This window comes from Mobula hypostoma, chromosome 17 (genome assembly GCF_963921235.1).
Source record: "Mobula hypostoma chromosome 17, sMobHyp1.1, whole genome shotgun sequence".
In the NCBI taxonomy this organism is placed as follows: domain Eukaryota; kingdom Metazoa; phylum Chordata; class Chondrichthyes; order Myliobatiformes; family Myliobatidae; genus Mobula; species Mobula hypostoma.
Genome location: NC_086113.1, coordinates 20852818 through 20876991, shown reverse-complemented (window position 1 = coordinate 20876991; position 24174 = coordinate 20852818). Strand labels below are relative to the sequence as shown.

The 24174-nt window shown below is 41.9% G+C and overlaps 1 protein-coding gene across 7 annotated transcripts in view; it reads right to left on the bottom strand.

The window, feature by feature from the left end:
* cpne4b (copine IVb) overlaps nt 1-24174 on the bottom strand; it is a 371281-nt gene that overhangs the window by 83219 nt on the left and 263888 nt on the right. For all 7 annotated transcript variants that reach the window (XM_063069636.1, XM_063069642.1, XM_063069640.1 and 4 more), the window contains one exon: nt 6083-6157. In XM_063069636.1, the coding sequence (XP_062925706.1) occupies nt 6083-6157 (75 nt within the window). The remainder of the gene's footprint in view (nt 1-6082; nt 6158-24174) is intronic.

The following is a 24174-nucleotide window of genomic DNA, read 5'->3' as shown; positions in this document are numbered from 1 at the left end:
TCCAAACTCTTCATGTTTTCTAATCCAAGCAGCTTCCTAGATAAATCCTTCGGGCACCTTCTCCCAAGTCTTCCTATAAAGAAGCAATCAACAGTGAATACAATACTCCAAATGCAGCCTGGGTAGAATGTTATAAAGCTGCAACGTAACTTCCTGACCTCTGAACTCATTGCCTTTACTAATAAAGGCAAGCATTCTTTATGCCTTCTTTACTACCCTCTCAACCATTGGGGTCTCCCTACCTTCTGTCCAAGACCTCTTTCAGAGTCGATGCCTCCAGAAGACACGGTACATCATTAAAGACCCCTCACACCCTCTCCATGAACTGTTTGTTCTTCTGCCATCAGGGAAACGTTACAGGAGCATCAAAACTAAAACCACAAGGCTACTAAACAGCTTCTTCCCACAGGCAGTCAGACTGCTAAATAGCTGCTCTACCTGACTCTGCTTTGGACACTTTTAACTTGCACTGGACACTTATAACTGATTTTAACTGACATGTGGCTGTTGTGTTTTACTATTTATTGTTATGTTTATTATTTAGTGTTGCGTTTGTTATGTTATGATTGCACTGCCCCTGAGGAACGCTGTCTCATTCCGCCCTGCAGAGCTGATGTATGGTTAGAATGACAATAAAGTTTTTTGAATCTTGAATCAGTTCTGCCCCAAGGGGCTGAGGACTTGAACCCCAAGATCCCTCTGTATATTAACACTGTTAAGTGTCTTGTCACTATCAGTCTACTGTAATTTCTTCCAAAGTGCAACACCTTACATTTGGCCAGATTAAACTCTATCTGCCATTTCTTTGTCCATATCTGCAACTGATGTATATCCTGCAATACCCTTTGGCAATCTTCTATGTTATCCAGCAAACTTTGTATCATCTGCCAACCCACTAACCCATCCATCCACATTTTCATTCAGGTCATTTACATGTATCACCGACAGCAGAGGTCCCAGTATGTATCCCCTGGAACAACACCAGACATAGACTTCAGCCAGAGCAAGTACCATTGATCACTACCTCTGTCTTCAATGGGTAAGCTAATTCTGAATCAATACACTCAGTTCAGCATGGATTCCATGCATCTTAATCTCCTATGAAGGACCTTGCCAGACACCGTACTAAAATTTATATAGACAGCATCCATAACTTTAGCTTCATCAGTCACCTTGAAATCTTCTTGAAATACTCATTCCCATTGGAATGACACATCTTGCCCGACAAAAATATTTTTAAACAGTACGAGAATAGTTCATGCTGATACACAAAAGCATCTTTGGGTACTGGTACAATCTCTTAACGTTCATTTACAAAGGCAACGGTAAATGGTAGGTTGCTTTTTTTTGCAAGGACGTTTGAATATAAGGGGGTTTCCTCAGGCTACTCTGGCTTCCTCCAGCATCTCAAAGACTTGCAGATTGGTGGCTCGATGAGCCACTGCAATTTGCCTCATGAGTGAGAGAGTCAGGTAGAAGTTGATGTGAATGTGGGAAGAATTAACTGTGAGGAATAATGAAGGATCAGTGTAACCACATGAGTGCTGTTCAGTGAAGAGACGGGACTGAGGACCTGTTTCTGTGCTATATCTCTAAATGACTTTCTAAGTGTGAACAAAAGGTACAGGGCCTTTGTGAGACATTGAAATACCATGTGCAGCATTTTTATTCCTTCTGTTGTGTTTGCTCAGCTGTAACTACTGATGGGACCTGAAACCATGTGATAGAACAAAGCTGGAACTCAAAATAAAACCTTTACTTAGCAAAACCATGCAACTACAAAAGCCTCAAAGCTCAACAGTGTATTCCAAAGCACGACTGTTTAAATGGTTTACCCCAGAACATTCAAGACACTGATAGGAACAATGACCAATCACTGAAAGTCAACCTGAGTTTGGTTGTCAGCTGACCAACAGACGTTGGTTCACCTTGCCCTGGTACCTTTGTAGTCAAAGGTGAATTAATTTGTCTTCAAAGCTTGGCAATGCATATTCATTGGGTGGTTCTTTTGATGAGATGCCAGTCTTTTGCTGCAACTGTTAGCTATTTATTCATCCATAACTGAAGGCAATTTAACCACTCTGTTCCCTTGCAACTGACTCCTTTCCTCACTCCCCATTCATCCATGCCTTTCACTGAGTGTTCAGGTTTTGCTCTGTTTACTCCCTGTCATGGATAATCTTTCAACATTCCAGAAACTATTCTCTCCAGCGCTCCATCGTTCGCAAGTTCTCTTTCGCATCCTCAACTCAAAAGAAAATCTCGACCTTTGCAGCTCTATCATACGATAAAATGACTGACTAGTTCAGTTAACATGCAGTAAACAAGCCTTCTTTCAGTATTTCAGAACAAGGTTTAATGTCAGAATCAGAATCGGGTTTATTGCCTACGGCCATACTAGCCTGAAAACGCCCGATCTCGGAAGCTAAGCAGGCTCAGGCCTGGTTAGTACTTGGATGGGAGAATCAGGTTTATTATCACCAGCATGTGTTGTGAAATTTGTTAGCTTAGCAGCAGCGGTTCAATACAATACACAATATAGAATAAATAAATAAATTACAGTATATTGAATATATCAAAAATCATGCAAAAACAAAAATATGTATTAAAAAAGTGAGGTGATGTTCATGGGTTCAATGTCCATTTAGGGATCGAATGGCAGAGGGGAAGAAGCTGTTGCTGAATCACTGAGTGTGTGCCTTCAGGCTTCTGTACCTCCTACCTGATGGTAACAGTGAGAAAAGGGCATGACTTGGGTGCTGGGGGTCATGATATATGCCCTTAATCAGTGGCATATATCATGAATATGTTGTTTTGTGGCAGCAGTACAGTGCAATGCATGATGAGAAAGCTATAAATTACAATGAGAAATATATTTTTAAAAATAACTTCAATAAGTAATGCAAAATTAAAGCAAAAAAAAAGGTTGTGTACATGAGTTCAATGTCTCTTCAGAAATATGATGGCAGAGGGGAAGAAACTGGTCCTGAAATGTTGAGTGCCCTTCTACCTGTACCTCCTCGATGGCAGCAATAAGAAGAGGGATGTCCTGGGCGATGGGGGTCCTTAATGATGGATGCCACCTTTTGAAGCATTACCTTGCGAAAATGTCAATACCTTCTGCTCTGACCACCCACTATCACTGTTACCAAGACAGAAAGAATATGTCTTCAAAGAGAGAGAGTTGAACTGGTCGCCATTTATTTTTGTTCTTTTTAAACAGAGTAATTTAGTCGGCTTCATTTACTTCAAGTATACTTGAACTAAGATTCTCTCATTATGCATGCAACATAGGTTGAGTGTGAAATGTGAATCATACATTATGCACAATTGTTTATTTAAACATTGTGAATTTTACTTATTCATGTAAATGATTCATATGTTAATGTCTTATCTGCGTAAACGCAGAGCTGCAAAAGTGGTAAGAATAAACGCTAATATCAATCAGTTACCAGTTCATAAACCAGTTATTGCAGGTTATAATTTGAATGTTTTTTTGTTTGTGATTTCAACAAGCTAAATTCATCTTTGCACCAAAATGAATCTTGTGTCAACATGTTAAGCCAAGACATGGGAAACATCCATTTTGAACCATTACTATTTACCCCATAAAGCTAACAGGAAATTAGGGAACTCACTCAATAATGGAAGTCTCGAACTTGTACTTGTACACCAACACTGAACGTCTTGTAAGGTTCAACTTTGGAGTTCAAACTTATAACAATTACAGAGAATTTATGCTAGAAAATCTGTTTAATGTGTTAGTGTTACATGACTGATTTTTAATAGGTTCTAATTGCTTCCCAATGTCAGAGACGTTAGAGGCATTCGAAGATTTGACCACTGATGAAACTGGAAGCATGGAGCATGAATGAGATGCTGGACGGTATTTCCAGCTGCTTCATAGTTGGGTTTCTTCAGCCATATATTCCTCCCCCATTGTGATAACATTGTTTTAAGAGATAGAGTACTGTGCAAAAGTCTTAAGCATAAGTAAAAAAAAATCTGTAAAGCAAAGAGCCTCCAAAAATGATGAAATGACAAGTTTCTACATATCAAAAAAAAGTCACTATAAAGAGGAGTAAGCGATAAAAAACTAAATCAAATCAATCTTTGCCTTTGAAACTGCATCAATTCTCTTAGATACACTGTCATGCAGTTTTATAAGAAAATCGACTGGTAGGTTATTCTAAGCATCTTGGAGAACTTGCCACAGTTCTTCTGCAGACTTTTGCTGTCTCGTTTGCTTCTATTTCTCCAGGTAACCCTAGACAGCTTCTGTGATGTGGAGATCAGAGCTCTATGGAAGCCATATAAAAATCTACGGTGTTTAAGACTTCTGCACAGTACTGTAACCCACTAGGTCACTCAGCCATATGTGATCTTAGTACTTAGGGTGGGATATTACCAGGATGTTGAAATTAAGCAACCTGTAAAATGAGCTCACTATATTTTTCCACATGCCGGTAAGCAAACATGGAGGCTCTCTGCTGGACATAAGTTTAGGCCAATTTAGCCAATGGACTAGGTTATTCAGCTCATTCGGTCTGGATGGTTTTTTGTAAGTGTGATCAAATTAATACTGTTTTCAAGCTCTTTCCCCATAATTAGCCCCTATTGTTCAATTTCCTTTCAAGAGCCATGAATGAATCTGCTTCCATCAGGTTTTTAGATAGTGAATTCCAAATCACAACAACCCACTGGTGAAAGAACCTTTGGTTCTTCAGCCAATGACTTTGAATCTGAGCTGCCTGGTTCAGCTGATAGAAGTTATCTCCCTCAATTTATCTTGTCTACAGCCTTCATGACTTTGAACATTTTTGTCAAACATTCCTCTCAGCCACCTTCTCTGTAAAATGAAGCAGCCAATGAATAACTTAAGTACCGATGATAAAGTAAAGACTTTAAGAAAGAGTAAGTTCATAGAAAATATATTGGTATACTTGAATTAAAAGTAGCTGACAGTGCAAAAGAGTTTGGCGTTTGACATTTCCCATGGAAGGGATGCATGAAGCTATTCTTCTACATTATTTCAAAGCTCAGTCCCGTTTGTCTTTAAATTAAGCGACAGGTGGACCTTTTACGAATTTCTTGTGGATCTAGAGTTGCATATAAAGGAGATGAAATAAAAACAAACAGGTTCATTTCTTAAGCACAAGAGATTCTGAAGATACTGGAAATCCAGAGCGAAGGAGGAACTTATCAAGTCAGGCTGAGAATTGTTTCATTTTCCAGATTTAATTAATGAACTCAGTTTAATTTTTTCCCCATTATGTGGTATTTGAACTTGTCTCTCTGGAATACTAGCCCTGTAATATTACAAACTCTTCTACTATACCAAACTGGAGCCATCCCTGTAACATAATTTCAGCATTCACTTCAGTGATTTACGCTGTAACGTAAAGCTCAGCTCTTTACAGCAGTTCCAAAAGTTGTAATTTTTCCTGCATAAGGGCGAAAGTATGCTATATAGCTTAATGTGCTGAAATATTAATAGAGCTGGAAGCACAATAAGATCTATTGCCAAATGTAACCGAAGAGAGTCATGTGCCCAGCACTTGGGTGCAAAGCGTTTTGCAACAACACAAAAGCACATGATTGGAAGTGCCAATTTGTGAACCCTGTCCCTCACTTCCTTGTATCAGCACCAACTTTACAATGCCTTCTATCTTTAAAAAAATCTGCTCTAGCTTTCAGCGGTATTGTGACTGATTTACGTGATTGAAGCGCACATATGCTCACGTTTCTCACATTTAGTTAACAACAATCCATCAGGCTCTTATTTTGGATGAACAGCAGTCCCAACATCAGCTGCCATCTTTGAAAGAAACAGCCATATCCCTATCACCTTCCCCATATCGAAGTGTTCCTTGCTTCAACCCCGAAAGGCCTGCCATTTGTAGCTTTCTGAATTGGAACAGTTCTGTAAAATAACTTTAATATAAAGGTTCAGAACAATGTTGATAAGAAGATATTTGGCATGCCCTGGTGGGTTTTTAACAATGCATCTTCCCATTTGTTTGATAGCTGAGCAAAAAAAGAATGATTTAGTGATTAGTGCTTCCCTTTCTTATTTCCTTACCTTATCATCTAGTTTTCTTGCACTAAAGGTCAACTCCACGTAATCATCGTTCCCTGAGAGTTCTTCGGCAATCACCTGCACAGAGAAAATGCAGCACATCATACCAGTGGACAAGATTCACAACAATAGTAATGTCAAGAAATGAAGCCCAGACAGAAATCATAAGCAACAATAAATTGGGTCAAGGCTGTGAAGGAACTTACATATAAGCACTTTCAGAGAGATGAGAGCCTGCCTCCTTAATATTATTCGAGTTGGGAGTGAGAGGGTCACTTGCACATGCACAACCATAATACTTTTCTTAAATGGCTTATTAGATTGTTCATGCTCCTACTAGCCTCCAGTTGCCTCTGGGACTAAGTCAAAGTTCAGCGAAAAATTAATAAGGCTAAATGAAGGCCTAATGACAAAAAATTGTTGTTTCCAAGGTATCAGGGAAGGAATAGAGTGATATGGTCATGAAGGTTTGCGTTGTTGTTGGTGAGGAAGCTAATAAATGGAGATAGTAGATCATGAAGAACACAAGAAACACAAGAAAGCCATTCATCGAGACTGGGCTCATCTTCTTAAATTTCTCATAAAATCAATTGATTACCACGGTATCAAGAATTTGTCTGATATTTAGAGGCTGGCCATAAATCAACAAGCCACATGAATAGCAGTTGGTCAGCTTTCAATGCATTGGTTTCAATCAAACTATCAGTGAATTGAGTAACAGAATGTATTGCCTCTCCAAAGGCAAGCAGCTGTCCTGCCATTTGTGATAAAAATTGGCCCTGATGTCAGGGGACATCTTCTCCACTCTTCTTCAAAATGGCAACGTGTTGTTTATGACCACCCGCAGAATTCTGGTTTAATGTTTCATCAGAAGGATGGAATCTGTGATGGTGCAACACTCCTTCAGTGCTGGACTGGAACCTTTTGAATTGAAGTCTTTGATGTGAAGCTTAACTCCACAAGTGTTGGACCTCAGAGGGAAGAATGCTATGGACAGAGTTCCGACTGACAGTAGACGGAGAAGCCTGCCTTTTTTCTAAATCTGCCTCAAGCAACAATACTCCCAAGTGTGGTCTAACCTGCGTTTTATAGAGCTGTAACATTTCCTCGTGGCTCTTGAACTTATTCCCCCAATTATTGAAGGCCAACACACCGTACACTTTCTTAACCACCTTATCAATATGTACAGCAACTTCGAGAGATCCAGGGATGTGGACCTCAAAATCCTCCTGTTAAGAACCCATTACTCTGCCTTCAAGTTCACACTTCCAAAGTGTGTCACTTCACACTTTCCTGGATTGAACTCCAAATACCACATCTCAACCCAGCTCTGCATCCTATCTTCTGCACTATCCACATCACCACCAGCTTTTGTTTTATCAGCAAACTTACACATCCTGGCACTTCCTCACCCAAGACATTAACGAAAATCACAAAGAGCAAGGGTCCCAGAACAGATCCCTGTGGAACACCACTGGTCATCAACCTCCAGGCAGAATACCCTCTGTCTACTACCACTCTCTGCTTTTTGTGGGCAAGCCAATTCTGATCCATACAGCCAAGTGTCCCTGGGATATCTTGTCAAGCACCATACTAAATTTCATATGCATCACATTCACTACTCTAACTTGATCCATTTGTCTTGTCTCTTCCTTGAAGAATTCAATCAGGCTCATGAGGCCTGGTCTGCTCCTCACGAAGCCTTGCTGACTATCCTGTGCCTCCACAAATACTCATAAATCCTGACTCTAGGAACCCTCCTCAATAGTTTTCTCACCACTGTCATAAGAATCACTGTCTATGATGTCCAGGATTATCCCAATTAAATTTCTTAAACAAAGGAATAGCATATGCCATCCTCCATATTGAAGACAGATTGTTATACAATTTTAGATACTAGTGGTTAGTGTAAGTAAGTCGTGCTGAGGTAAAATGTCAGCCGCAAGCTTATTAAATGGCGGAGTAGTTGAGAGGCCAAAATGTCTCTATTTCTTATGAAATAGAAATAATTTCTATCTAATTATTTCATAAAATGTGGATATTATTATTATTAAAGCAGCACAATGCAGTTATATGTGAACCAATTAAATTATTTCAATGATTCAATCATCACCACACTATTGTGCCGCTACATTGGGAAAGTTCAAACTTATGTGGCTGAAAGAGTAGTCTGAGCCTCCAAAGCTAGCACAACAACGTAACCACTACCATTAAAATTCACTCTTGGTATAATGGTTTCTGTAGTACCCCAGGGGTTCTGTAACGAACTTGCTCTTCTCTTATCTGTACTTTCATAAACTGCATTGAAATAGGGTTAAGCATTAAATCAGTCATGATGAGGTCGTAACATACTGCATTCAAATTGCCAGCTCATATATACTCAATCCACAGCCACTGCTGAATTAAATATACTTAATTTTTAAGGCATATTACGAACTAATGATCAATCTTTATTATGTATGAATTTCTATTACAATAAATGTCTTTCTGTGTCTGGTTGTGTAGTTTATTGCTATTGACCTCTGTGTTTATAGTCATTTGTTCTACTGCTCTACTCTCTCTACACCCATGGCTAGATGGCTAGGTATAGCTCAGATGCCATCTATAAATTTGCTGCTGATGCAACCTTTGTTGGCAGAATTTCAGATGGTAACTAAAGAGTGTACAGGAGCGAAAAATACCAACTAGTGGAGTGGTGTCACAGCAACAACCTTGCACTCAAAGTCCAAGGCAAGACCAAAGAGCTGACTGTGGACTTCAGAAAGGGTAACATGAGGGAACACAAACCAATCTTCATAGAGGGGTCAGAAGTGGAGAGAGTGAGCAATTTCAAGTTCCTGGGTGTCAAGATCTCTGAGGACCTAACCTGGTCCCAACATATCGAAGCAACTATAAAGAAGCAAGACAGTGGCTATATTTCATTAGGAGTTTGAGAAGATTTGGTTTGTCAACTAAAACACTCGAAAACTTCTGCAAACTGTGGAAAGCACTCTAACTATATCACCATCTGGGGGTAGCCGGCGGTTGGCGGGGGGGGGGTGCTACTGCACAAGAGCAAAATAAGTTACAGAAATTTGTAAAATTAGTCAGTTCCATCCTGGGTACTAGCCTCCCTGGTACCCAAGACATCTTCATGGAGCGGTGCCTTACAAAGGTGGCGTCCATCATTAAGGGACCCCCAACACCCATGACGTGCCCTCTTCTCACTGTTACCATTGCGCAGAAGGTACAGAAACCTGAAGGCACACACTCAGCTTCTTCCCCTCTGCCATCTGATTTTTAAATGGACATTGAACCCATGAACACAACCTCACTACTTACTTTATTTATATATGAGCTATAGATACAGATATTTAATATAACTCAGGTTTTTTCCTCTATATTTATTCATCATGTATTTCATTGTACTGCCATAAAGTTAAGAAATTTCATGACATATGCCAGTGATATTAAACCTGATTCTGATCTGTTTATGCTCTCCTAAGGATTTGACAAATGGAAGACATGTAAGACAGGTAGTGTGATAATTTATTGGTGGGGCATAAATATACCTATAAACAAATCCACCTTGACCAGTTGTGTCTTTGCCACTAATACAAAGCCAATGTAGTTCAAAATTCTTCCACTTAACAAGAACGAAAGCTGTGAAGATGCATTATGCATACTTTTGCAGTGAGACAAAGGGACAAAATCACCAGTCCCTTCTTGTGCCCAGAAAAGGCACCAACCATTTCTGCTGGATTAATACACAAAAGGAGATGCAAGTAATGAGGCTGGACCGGTAGCTCTTCCACTCTGACCTACCCCCGTTTTGTCTACTGTCTATCTGTCTTTATCATTTACCCGCAAAGAATCAATTGCAGGCTTAATGCTTAAATATACCTCTGTCTACTACACTTTACATTATATAGTAAAATAACCATAAAATAAATTATGGGCTGCAATATTGCATAATCTCTTCCTTCAGTTAGTCCTGATGAAGGGTCTCGGCCTGAAACGTCGACTGCACCTCTTCCTAGAGATGCTGCCTGGCCTGCTGCGTTCACCAGCAACTTTGATGTGTGTTGCTTGAATTTCCAGCATCTGCAGAATTCCTGTTGTTTATATTGCATAATTTGCTTGTATCTTTACTTATACGGTAGTAATTTTTCTCCACTTTCATTTCTTTCCTGACAGGGCCATGGCTTTATAGTCTCACTCAGAAGGAGCCACTACTGGCCACTACCAAAGCTATCAACTAGGAGACAGCTGCTGGGATCGTCAACCTAGCCTAACTCACTGGAAAAGCATTACATTGCTACATTGCTTTGCTAAATATACTGTCCATAAATCTGAATGCCAAATCTGGAGGCTGCTGATAATACAGGGTGATGGCTAACTCAATAAGAATTTCCTTATTAAAAGAAAATATTAGGCACTTTGTGTCTTGCACTATCATAACTACTATCGTCTTTTGGCTGAGGCAGTAAACCAAGAATGCATCTGTTCCCTGAGGTAGATATAAAAGACCTCCTGGATCTATTTTCAATCAAAGGTGTGGAGCTCATTTTGGTACCCTGGTTCAATATGTATTCTTAATCAGTACCGTAAAAAAAGCAAATTATTTGTTAAATATTATATGAGGCATTTTCTGGAAGTTTACTTTATGCAAATCAGTGGCCGTGAGATTTTCTGAAAGGAATGTGTAATGCTATAGAAAAGGAAATCTTTTTTTTGAATCAGAAAAATTGGAATCACAAGGGATTCTGCAGATTCTGGAAATCCAGAGGAAAACGCGTAACATTTTGGAGGCACTTAACAGGTCAGGGTGTCAATGGAGGGTGTCTGCCCAAACAGGTCAGGCAGCATCAATGAAGGGTGTCTGCCCAAAATGTTGACTGTTTATTCCCCTCTATAGATACTGTTGAACCTGCTGAGTTCCTCCAGAAAAATCAGAATTTCCATCTTTACTATTCCTCAGAAGTTAAACGTGGAATATTGACTGAAGACCCTCTGTTTAGCGGGGTTGACCATGGATGTAGCGTCCCAGATGTCCACGTGATATATAGGCCAGCACCCAATGCAGAGAGCAAGCAGTTGTCCATGTAGCAGATCCCTCCTCTCCAGACAGCTGATGAATCCAAAGAAATGACAGAGACTGATACAGTCTGGCATCAGCAGCGTCACAGCAGTTGCCAGTCAGCATTGAATTCAATGTAGGACAGCCTTGGGGACTCCAGCTCCAAATTTTTCCTTGGGATTTACTCCTGAAGCCTTCCACATGAGTGGGCATGGCTGCAAGGCAGCAGAGGTTTAAGGTCAGAGTTTCTCTTCTCCTAGCTGAGCTGCTAATCACAGCTGCTGGATGAGACGAGTGTTAAGCCACCGGTAACCCAATTTTGCCCCTTGTTCTGTCAGTAGAACCAATTCCACCAGGCTTAGTAGCCACACGTGATGGCCAGGAGCTGAACTTGATTGTTTGAGGCTATTTGAGGTGCACATCAGTGGGAACATTTAATAGGTAGTGGCAGCTTATCCCATTATCATCCCCGGCTATAACAACCCTAAGGAAACCTAAGTTTATAGGTAGCACTGTAAATTTAGATATGTGGCCAAGTAACATTTACAAACATCATGGTATTTTCCAAAATAAGTGGAGAGCATTTGTGATAAGACTATGACATTTATATGATTACATTCCCATTCACCATATCCACATCCAATATCCTAAGAATATTTTAGAATGGCTTTGTGTAATGTTGCACTATAACAGTAATTGTGATGTATTTGCTGTAAAACACTCAGGATTATCTTGAGGTTATTGAAGGCACTATACAGTGGAAATGGAAAAATGTCTTTCTGACCTATTTGAAAAATTTATTGATGAAACCTTCCTGTTTCATTCTTTTGTTATATCACAATAACAAGAATACTGTCAGGACTCTCTAGGTAAGTAAAAATGTAAATATCAAATTTAAGATTTCAATTTAATACAGGCAAATAAACAAAAACTGAAGAGACAGCTTAATTCCTATTTCATTCCCTTGGGAAATTCAGTGTATCATGTAAAATTACTCTGTTACCAGACTACATTATATAATTACGACAAGTCAGTCTGAGACACCATACGTGGCAAATGTTCATCTGCTGGCTGTTTAACCTCAATAACAATAAATGGGCAATTTTAGTGCACCTTAATGTTCTGTCAATTTTGGCAACTAAAATGTTTTATTTTCAAAATGCACATAACTAGCAAAATTTAAATAAGGATTCAGTCTACAGACATTCGATTGTAACATTGAAAACCGTTTGGTGCAATCATATGGGTTAGGGCTCTGAGCTCAGGTGAACTGCTCATAAATCTTCATGTAAGACAATTGGAACAATAACCTAAGCTGACAAAATGCTGAAAATTTATATGGGTTTTTTTCTGAATGGGATTGTGTATCTTTTTGGGTCAGAGTTAATCCATTTGGTAGTGCCCTCCACTCAGAATCAGAAAACTGTTGGTCCGTTCCATTTACCAGAAACAAAAGCACAAAGATACAGCCTGATTATCCAGTGCAGTTCCAAGGGACAATTGCATTGTCAGGAGTGCCTTATTTTGTATATACAGTCATATTAAAGCAAATCCCTCTCTGCTCTTTTCTATCATTGCAAATGACTGCACAGCAAAGCTCGAAGAACTTGAAGGGAGCTATTCCCACATTGACTCCAGATATATCCCTCAATCATCACCGCTAACAGCGGGTTATCACCGTGTCGTCTGAGTGCTCTATGTGCAAATAGTCCAATGCATTTCCCATACTTGCAGTAGTGCTTAGATAAAGATTAGAACTATTATTTATCAAACGTACATCGAAATGCATCATTTGCATCAAGTCAAATCAGCAAAGATTGTGTGGGGCAGCCGGAAAGTGTCACCACTTTTCTAGTACCAACATACGAGGGGTGATTGATAAGTTCCTGGCCCAAGGTAGAAGGAGTCAATTTTAGATAACCTAGCACATTTATTTTTCAACATAGTCCCCTCCTACATTTACACACTTAGTCCAGCGGTCGTGGAGCATATGGATCTTGGACCTCCAGAAAGTGTCCACAGCAGGGGTGATTGATAAGTTTGTGGCCTAAGGTAGAAGGAGATGAGTTATACGGCTCTCGTTGCATGCACATGCAGTTCAACTCTTTGAGTGATTTATGCAGAAAGTTTGAAGTTAATAACTCATCTCCTTCTACCTTAGGCCACAAACTTATCAATCACCCCTGTTGAGTTATTAACTGCAAACTTTCTGCATAATCACTCAAAGAGTTGAACTGCACCTACATGTAATGAGAGCTGTACAACTCATCTCCTTCTACCTTAGGCCACAAACTTATCAACCACCCCTGCTGTGGACATTTTCTGGAGGTCCAAGATCCGTATGCTCCACAACCACTGGACTAAGTGTGTAAATGTTGGAGGGGACTATGTTGAAAAATAAATATGCTAGGTTTTCTAAAATTGACTCTTTCTACCTTAGGCCATGAACTTATCAATCACCCCTCGTGGCATGCTCACAACTTACTAACCCTAACTGTGTATCTTTGGAGTGTGGGAGGAAACTGGAGCACCCAGAGGAAACCCACGCGGTCATGGGGAGGAGATACAAACTCCTTACTCCTTAGCGGCAAGAATTGAACCTCCGATCAGTGATCCCTGTCTCTGTAAACTGTTACACTGCTATACTTGCAAACTACCTGAAAAATAAAGAAAAGTGCAGATGCTGAAAATCTGAACTAAAAACAGAAAATGCTAGAAGCTTTCTGTGAAAGAACAAATGAATTAATATTTCAGGTTCAAGAACTTGGGTTGGAAATGGGGAAGCTGAAATCAAGTTAGTTTTAGGTTGCAGACAGGGTGGGGGAGAGATGCAGAAGGGCAAAGGGAATACCTCTAAATGGGTAAAGCCAGGATTTATGTGAGGGTAGCTGCAGATGGTGGTGGAGGCAAATACATTAGAGGTTTTTAAGAGACGTTTGCTTGGGCACATGCAACCAAACATGCAAGGAAGTCGGAGGGATATGAACGTTGTGTAGGCAGGACGGATTAGTGTTTGGGTGTTTTTGATCTGCTTTGTAGCCGGTTCAGCACAATATTGTGGGCCGAATGGCCTGTTCCTATTTTGTACTGTTCTATGTACTCTATGTTATCATCCACTTGATATATTAATGAAGGCAGTTGGAGAAAGACAGAGCAAGGGGAACAGCTAAGAACATAAAAGGCTGTATGATACGAGGAATACTTCCAGAATTTTCCATTTTTAGTTCTACTTCACAGACTGTGAAATTGTTTGGGAATAACCGAAGACCATGGAAGGTACTATTGAAATGCAAGAGATCTTTCTGGGGATCGAATCAGAAGGGGTCACTCTAGACGAGAAGTAGGAAATGGAGTTTAAGGTGAAAAGGGAGTTAGGAACGCAAGGGGGCCAGGATAGCCAACATTTACCGGGGGGAGCAGAGTGTATAACAGAGTAGAGTAAGAGAAAGTGACCTGAATGAATGTCGGAAGCACTTGTGGCAAAGTAGACAATTTGATGACACAATTAGAAATAAATGTGTGCAATTCCATGCCCATTTCAGAGGTATGGTTGCAAGATAATTAAGGCTAGAAATTAGGAATTGAGCTTTCAGGAAGATTTGACATTTCAGAAGGACCAGCAGCAAAGGATGTGAAGTGGCTCTGTCGGTAAAGTCACTGTAGTGGTGAGCGATGATATTGCCTCAGAATCTCTACACATGGAGTCAGTTCGGGTAGAGGAAAGAAATAGTGACAGTGCCCCTCCCCACAACTGTATCTGTATTAAAGAACAGATAATAATAAATCTGGTGGTGTGTAATGAGAAAAGATTAGTGATCTTAAAATAAAATACACCTTGGAAAGTACGACCATAACACAGTCAACTTTCAAATTTAGTGTGGAGCAGTGCAAAACTTGGGTCTGAAATAAGTATCCTCAATTTAAATAAAGGCAATTACAATGTTATGGGATCTCAGCTAGCTAAAGCAATATAGTGCGCATGCACCAGTCGTGCAGCCTGTTACAGCCGTTCCAACTAGTTTTCTTACTTTTTTAACTTACGTTATTTTTTTGTATTTTTTTTTCCACGGTAACACGTTGCAGCTGCACCCTCTCCAACATGCTGGTGGAGAGAGTTTTATTTGGGTTTTTAGCGCTGGAAATAGTTACATTCCGACGCATCTCATTAGCGGGGCAGAAGCATGGTCGCATTGTTTATTCCAGGGACCAGCTGATTGCGCTTATGCCGGCTGGTTTAGCAAACAGAGCGGCGACACCCCTGCTGAAATCTGGAGGAAAACACACAGAGGATGCAGAGGGGGATCACAAAGGCCGAGACAACAGAGACTTATGGAGAAGAGGATTTCAGTGGGTAATAAAATGGACGAGTTCACGGCTCTAGCCAGGCGTCAGAGAACATTTCGGGAGTGCAGTGTGATGTGTTTTACTGAAACGGGGCTGCACGAGGACATACCCGATCAAATCTTTTCCATGGACGGCTTCCAGACCGTTCGGGCTGACCGGAAGTGCACTGAGAGCGGTAAGCGTAAGGGAGTGGGGTGCTTACTGTTCTGGTTAACAACGGATGGTGCAATCCGGGTCATATTACGATCGAGGAATGTGTTTGTAGACTGGATATTGAACTTTTGGCTGTTGGACCCTTGCCATATTCCACCGAGATACAACACTGGGCGGCACGGGAGGTTGTTCCTGCCAGTGGCCATCGAACTTTGCAGCTCCTCCCGTGGAGGGTCAGACACCCTGAGCCAATAGGCTGGTCCTGGACTTATTTTCCATCTGGCATAGTTTACATATTGTTGTTTGATTGTTTGTGGTTTTTGTATTGCTATATTTATGCTCTATTCTTGGTTGGTGCGGCTGTAACGAAACCCAATTTCCCTCGGGATCAATAAAGTATATGTATCTATCTATCTATTTATCTAAAGTGGATGGGCCAAGGTTTTAGATGACATGCCATATCTATGCAAACTTCTAAGAAAGTGGAGGCACTGCCTTCTTTTCTTCATAATGGCACTTCTGTGCTGGACCCAGGACAGAAAAGATAACACCAAGGAATTGAAGCAACACACACACGAGACGCTGGAGGAACTCAGCAGGCCAGGCAGCATCTATGGAAAAGAGTAAACAGTCGAAATTTCAGGCTGGGACCCTTCATCATTTTCCTCCTCCTGAAGTCAATAATCAACTCCTTGGTCTTGCTGATATTGACTGAGATGTTCTTGCTGTGATACCACTCAGCCAGATTTTCAATCTCCCTTCTATATGCTGATTCATCACCATACTTGATTCGGCCAATGACTGTGGTTTTGTTGCCAAACTTAAATGTGGCATTGGAGCCGTGCTTAGCTTCACTATCATAAGTATAAAGTGAATAGAGCAGGGGTTAAGCACACAGCCTTGCGGCGTGACGCAGTTGATGGCAATTGTGGAGGAAATGTTATTGCCAATCCAAACTGACTGGGGTCTGCAAGTGAGAAGATCGAAGATCAATGGCACAAGGAGGTATTGAGGCCCAGGAAGCTTTTTGATTAGTTTTGAGGAGATGATAGCATTGAATGCCGAGATGTAGTCGATGAAGAGCATCCTGATGTATGTACATTGCTGTTCAGATGTTCCAGGGTTGAGTGAAGAGCCAATGAAAAGCCATCTGCTGGGGATTAGTCGTGATGATAGGCAAATTGGAATGGATCCAAGTCACCCCTCAGGCAGGAGCTGATATGTTTCATCACCATTATTACAGTGAATTTAAGTGCTACTGGACGATAGCTATTGAGGTTGATGACCATGATCTTCTTAGGCACCAGCATACTTGAAGTATGCTTGAAACATGGTGGGGGAGTGGTACCTCAGACTGCTGAAACGAGAGGTTAAAGATATCGGTGAACGCTCCAGCTAGTTGATTAGCACCTCTTTAGTACTTGGCCAGGTACCCCATCTGTGCTGAATGCTTTGCATGGTTTCTCATTCCTCATTGATGCTTCCTACTTCACCCTCAGGGACTGAAATGATAGGATCTGTTGGAGTACGTGAAGGTGCCTGCCTATCTTGGTGGTCAAGGCAAGCAAAAAGTCAATGAGCTCTATCGAAGCCTTGTCACTTGGTTTCACTTTGTAGGAGGTGACAGCATTCAAGCCCTGCCACAGCTGTGGAGAATCCTTCAGTGCTTTAAGTTTGGTGCAGAATTATCACTTTGCATGTGAGATGGCTCTCCAGAGATTGTAGCTGGAACTCTTGTATGTAACTTGGTTCCCAGATCTGAATGCCACTGATCTGGCCCTTAGCAGATCACTGGACCTTGTGGATTTCATGACTGATCTAGGGCTTCTGGTTAGGGAAGACTCTGAATGATTTTGTGGGTTCACACTTGTCTATGACCATTTTTATAAAGTCCATGAAGCCCCAGAGTATTCCTTCAGGTCCGCCAATGAGTCCTTGAGCACGACCCAGGGTACCGACTCAACACAATCCTGTAGCACTCCTCAGCTTCTTGTTCCCACCTCTTTGTTGCCCTTTTCTCTGCAGGTTTTCTCTTTATTCTCTGCCCGTATGCAAGTAGGGGGAGGACAGCTAAGTGATCAGATTTCCTGAAATGTGATCTAGGCATGGAACGGTAGGCAAAAGGGCTTGTTTTGCTGTTGTTGCTGTGTCGCTTGGTATGTTTTGCTTTGAGTTCTGCGTTGCTCTGCCGAATATGGTGGGCATGCTGTGTTGGTGCTGGAATGTCTGATGACACTTGTGGGCAGCCCCCAGACCTCAGGTGTGTTGGATGTTGGCACAACAACGTTTTTCACTGTATGTGTCAACGTACATGTGATAAATAAATCGGAATCGGAATCTGAGATGGCATCCAAGTTCAAATATGAAGTTTTGGTATTTGAATGAAAGAAACTTTTGTTCAAACAGTTATTTCAGACCAGACATGAATTAACAGTCCTTGTGCACCCTCAAGTCACTTCCACATTGTGTTTAATGAGCAATACGCACTGCTGGAATCCTACAATTGTCCAGAACTCATAAAAATCCATGCATGATTTGTGACAAATGTCCTATATCTGACTAACATGCAGTAGCAGTTTTAAAGAAAACTCTTAATGCTTGATCACTGAGCTGCCATCGAAATCTCTGCTTTATCACCCAAAATTCTCGTCAATCTCTGACAAGTGATTAGCCCTGAGCCCTAATCTTTGTTATGATGTGTGGAATTCCAGTCAAATTACTTCCTTCTGCCAGATCTTTGAAAGATTCTAACACTCCATTCTTGCCCTTCAGTAGACAGATCAGTAACTGATTTACGAGTGCACATAATGATGGGACTGCCTCAGGGGACTGACTGGGCGTCATTTAGTTAAAGAGTCACCAAGGGGAAAATCTTGAGAGAGCGGCTGGATGTAAAACAACTAAACAATTATAAATAATCATTAAAGCTTTCACTACAGAGCGCACTTTGGAACTGAGAAACTAAACATAGCGTGACAGCAAAAATGTGCAGAGAATAATGTTCATGTTCGAAATAAGAACAGAGTTCAAGTAAAAGCAGCGGGCAAAAATACTGAACCGAGGAAGGATAAAATGCACGCGGCACAATTAGAACAGAGAGGGAACAAAGACAGTTTATTCTCTCTGCTACAGTTGGTAATTTGCAACAAGTAAAGTGGTTAATATACTAAGATGGATGAAAATAATGATGTTAAAAATATCCCCACCGTAAAGAACAGCAGAAGATGGGCGAAAACCAGCGGATGAATGAGAGCATCAATAAATTGATTAATGTTACAACCTTAGGCCATATCAACTATTTCTCACTTAGGGGTCACAATTTACTGAGGTTAAAAGTGTGGCCTTCTGTAATTATCTACCATGGCCCGGGGATTAAACAGAATAACCTTGTTGTTGTAATTATTCACTGAAATTCTTCCTTCAGTGGTGGAATAATGAGATATGCACTGTGCCTCGTTTTTCTTGAAGACAATAAAAGCTGTCACTCGAAGGATTACAACAGACATCCCACCCTGCAAAAACTGATTTCAGGGAGGTAGCATCATCAATTTGTGGGAGAATTCCGGGAGAGGTAGGATGTCTGCAATAGAGTAGCTCCTTAGCAGCTAGCCAGCTCATTTAAATAACACACATCAAAGTTGCTGGTGAACGCAACAGGCCAGGCAGCATCTCTAGGAAGAGGTACAGTCGACGTTTCAGGCTGAGACCCTTCATCAGGACTAACTGAAGGAAGAGTTAGTAAGAGATTTGAAAGTGGGAGGGGGAGGGAGAGATCCAAAATGATAGGAGAAGACAGGTGATTGGCAAAAGGGATATGAGAGGATCATGGGACAGGAGGCCCGGGGAGAAAGACAAGTGGGGTGGGGGGAACCCAGAGGATGGGCAAGGGGTATAGTCAGAAGGACAGAGGGAGAAAAAGGAGAGTGAGAGAAAGAATGTGTGTATAAAAATAAATAACGGATGGGGTACGAGGGGGAGGTGGGGTATTAGCGGAAGTTAGGGAAGTCGATGTTCATGCCATCAGGTTGGAGGCTACCCAGACGGAATATAAGGTGTTGTTCCTCCAACCTGAGTGTGGCTTCATCTTTACAGTAGAGGAGGCCGTGGATAGACATGTCAGAATGGGAATAGGATGTGGAATTAAAATGTGTGGCCACTGGGAGATCCTGCTTTCTCTGGCAGACAGAGCGTAGGTGTTCAGCATTCTTTCTCTCACTCTTCTTTTTCTCCCTCTGTCCCTCTGACTATACCCCTTGCCCATCCTCTGGGTTTCTCACCCCCCCACTTTTCTTTCTCCCCGGACCTACTGTCCCATGATCCTCTCATATCCCTTTTGCCTATCACCTGTCCAGCTCCTGGCTCCATCCCTCCCCCTCCTGCCTTCTCCTATCATTTTGGATCTCTCCCTCCCCCTCCCACTTTCAAATCTCTTACTAGCTCTTCCTTCAGTTAGTCCTGACGAAGGGTCTCGGCCTGAAACGTCGACTGTACCTCTTCCTAGAGATGCTGCCTGGCCTGCTGCGTTCACCAGCAACTTTGATGTGTGTTGCTTGAATTTCCAGCATCTGCAGAATTCCTGTTGTTTGCTGTTGTTTGTTGTTGTTATCTAGTTTAAATAACATTAGCTATGTTAATGAACAAATGACACCCGTTAAACTCACCTCAAAATGTCTTTTACATTTTAACCCACCATGGGCAATAGAAAAGTCACTGTTGCAAACAGTGCAGTGAGCAACACTGTCATTATTTTTGACCCCTATTAGGCAGGGGTACACTTTAGTGTAGTTTAGGGTAACGTACGTTTTATGTTTTCTATTTTTTTTGGAACACTCTGCCATGGCGCGCTCTCGCTCTCTCTCTCGTAGTCTCGCTTTCTCTCTCACTTGCTCTCTCACTCTCTCGCTTGTTTGCTGTCTTGTTCTCTCGCTTGCTGGCTCTCAAAAAATTTGATTTCCGTGATATTGTATATAATTTGAGGGCATCAGGGAGCCACTATTAATATGCGGGAGACTCCCGGAACTTCCGGGAGAGGTGGGATGGTTGATTACAATCTCTGATCAATGACACTTAAGAGTTTTGGGTACAGATTTCACTGAGATCTAAACACTCAGTTCTCAGAGTGGGATGAGCTACTCCAATGTAGAACCAAATGAGGTATCTAGAACCATATGCACTCAGAGGTCACAAGGCATTACTCTGAAGGGAAGCAAGGGAGTTTTGATTGTTACATTGAGCAATATTTAGTTCACAGCCATCTGCACTATTAAAGGTTGTGCTCACAATAGTATTTGTGGGAGATTTGGGTAGCTTCTCAGGGAACAACCCCACGCTATCCATAGATTCCTTTTCTCACAAAATCCACAAGAGGTTCTGTGACGACCCACTGCTTGATGGACTTGTGGTCAAAGGGGCTTATTTGGAAGAATGTTTCTACAAAGGTCAAGCTGTGTGACAACGCTCAGCTCAGTGGGATATTGCATGGCAACAGGACCAGACCTATCATCTGCAACATCAGCGACAAGTAGAACATCACCACATAGTGACACTTGGTGCCAGCTAACCTTGGCTCCACACACAGCTTGATGCACCACACAAGGAGGTCATTGGGCAGTGGTGAAGTCGGATATATTTTTGCCCTCCCTCTCTGAGAGTCGTGACCCATTGGACTGATCCCATTTGAATCCTCGGATGAACAGGGACACCATGTGAGGCAGTGGAGCAGGGGATATGGATCATACCTATGCCAAGCACAGCAGCCCTGAGGACTTATTGAACCTGAGGGACCAGGTTCTTCTCAGTTATTGAGAATAAGCACCATCTCCAGACATCCCACCTCTCCTGGAAGTTCCGGGAGTCTCCCGCATATTAATAGTGGCTCCCTGATGCACGCAAATTATATACAATGTCCCGGAAATTGAATTTTTTGAGAGCGAGCGTGAGAGAACGTGCGAGAAAGAGCGAGAGAGCAAGCGCAAGAGCATGAAAGCACGCGCGACAGCGAGAGAGAGAGCAAGAGCAAGAAAGCACGCGTGAGTGAGAGCGACCACGAGAGAGAGAGAGCGCGCGAAAGCGAGAAAGCAAGCGCGCGAGACCGAGCACAAGTGAGAGCGACCAGGAGTGAGAGAGCGCGCACGCGCGCATGAGAGCGACCAGGAGCAAGAGAGCATGCACGTGTGAGAGAGAGAGAGAGAGAGAGAGAACGAGAGCAAGAACGAGTGTTTCAAAAAAAAGAAATTATGAAACGTACGTCACCCCAGACTACACTAAAGTGTACCCCTGCCTAATAGGGGTCAAAAATAATGACAGTGTTGCTCGCTGCACTGTTTGCAACAGTGACTTTTCTATTGCCCATGGTGGGTTAAGACTGTAAAAGTCATGTTGAGGTGAGTTTAACAGGTGTCATTCGTTCTTTAGCATAGCTAATGTCATTTAAACTAGTTGGCCAGCTGCTAAGGAGCTACTCTACTGCAGACACCCCACCTCTCCTGGAAGTCTCCCGCAAATTGATGATGCTACTTCCCTGAAATGAGTTTCTGCAGGGTGGAAAAACAGTCCACGTTTTCATTTGACCTTCCTAACTGCTCCGGACAATCCTTGTTACTCACCTTGGCCCGTCTAAACCAGATCCCAGCACCTTCAGGTAGTCAGACCTGATGGTGAAGGGGACATTGCAATGGTGAGTTCTGTTGCTGGAGAACATGGTCTTGTTCTTATAGCAGTTGACTCCAGCTCCCAGTCCTAACTCAAACTGGCCACAATGCAAAAAGATCGAGGATCCAAATCATCTGGCAGAATACCTCTTCACCAGAGCTCACCAACAAGCACTAAGGTCTTGCTTGGCTGGCAGTGGGAAGGGTCCTTCCAATCAGATACCTCCTGTATAGGCGAATATCAACCTTATGGCTGTAGTGGGGTGGAGATAGTCACCCACTTCTTTGCAGGCCGCAAATTTGCCAAGAGGGAGTAGACGGGGATGCTGGAGACGCTGCCTCAGTTCGTCACAATCAGCTTCATAACAGAGGGCTCTCTGATTTACAGGCTGTTCTCTGCATCACACACTGAGACAGACGCCAGGTGCTGCTGGAAAATCTTCAGCCCACTGAAAGACCGTCTTCGGCCTTCCTGGAACATCTTGGGCTTCCAGCACAGTGAGATGTCCATGAGAGAAGGCACAGTCCAGGCCGCAGGAGCGCGGGCTGAGGGGCGCACTGAAGCTCAGTGCAGCCGATCCAAAGGCCCCGTGAGGAAGGTCCATAGTCGATGGTTCTTCCATTACTGGATATGGACTGGTAAGGTTGGGTGGGGAAGCCCTTAAGCAGTAAAAAGCTTTACGATCCAACGAGTCTAGAGTGGTAATGAGCTATGGTTTAAAAATGTTTACAACTGAGGGCATTGATCAAGTGACAAAGAATGTAAAATAAAATGTATTTTCCCCCTTTGGATGTATTGTTATGAATAAAATTTATTTTTGAACTATTAAAAATATTGTGTTTGTGGGAACTCACTGTGTATGAAATGCTGGTCATTATAAATTGTCCTGTGATTAGGCTTGTGTTTATATGCAGCTCAAAGGACGAAGGGCCTATTCAGTAGTGAATATCAATACATAAACAAATTAAATAATTTACAACAGTGACTGCACTTTGGAACTACCTCTTTTGCTGTAACACAACACACGAAATGCTGGGAGAACTCAGCAAGTCAGGCAGCTTCTATAGAGGGAAATAAGCAGTTGATGTTTTGGGCCGAGACCTTTCATCAAGATTATTATCAGGATTGTTTATCCCCTTCAGATGCTGCCTGACCTGCCCAGATACTCCAGCATTTTGTGCGTGTATTGCTCAAGATTCCCAGCGTCAGGCAGAATCTCTTGTGTTCATCGTTCACCGTCAGGTGTTTTGGAAGCTCCTGTAAACTACAGAAATGGCCATTTTCAAGCATAGAACCTGGAGCCTCTCCTTTGATGCATAATCTGTACACAAAATATATTACACACTTATTATGGAGTGTGTGCTCAGCGAAATTGAGCCAGACACTTCCTGTCACGACTCACTCTAATGTAGTACATATTGCGTTTATCAACCACATTTCATGTGTGTGACATCAATCTCAATCAAGAACAACTGTTTTGTTTAAACTTTTAATAAAGCAAGGATTGTGACATTAGAACACATAGATCATGCATGACTTAAAGTGCCTCAAACTAGATATAATTTTTATATTATATCTACTCCCCCAGTTGTAAAATATTAAAAATGTAACTATCAGCAGCCTTGAGCACCCACTGCAACATAATCTGTGAAGCATTAGGTCACAGATGCCTTGATCTGAGGCCTTGATGTTGCCACTGCCCAATGTGAACTGCAGCCTGTGGAAAGAGCTCTTTAATAGCACTAACTGTCATCCGTGGACTTAGTCTGGGAATGGAGCAGCAGCTGCCCGTTTAATAGTGCAGGGTGGCTTTTAATTAATATTAAAAAGGAAACAGCAATAACAATATTTTTACATCAAGGATGCCCCCATTTTGGGATGACACACA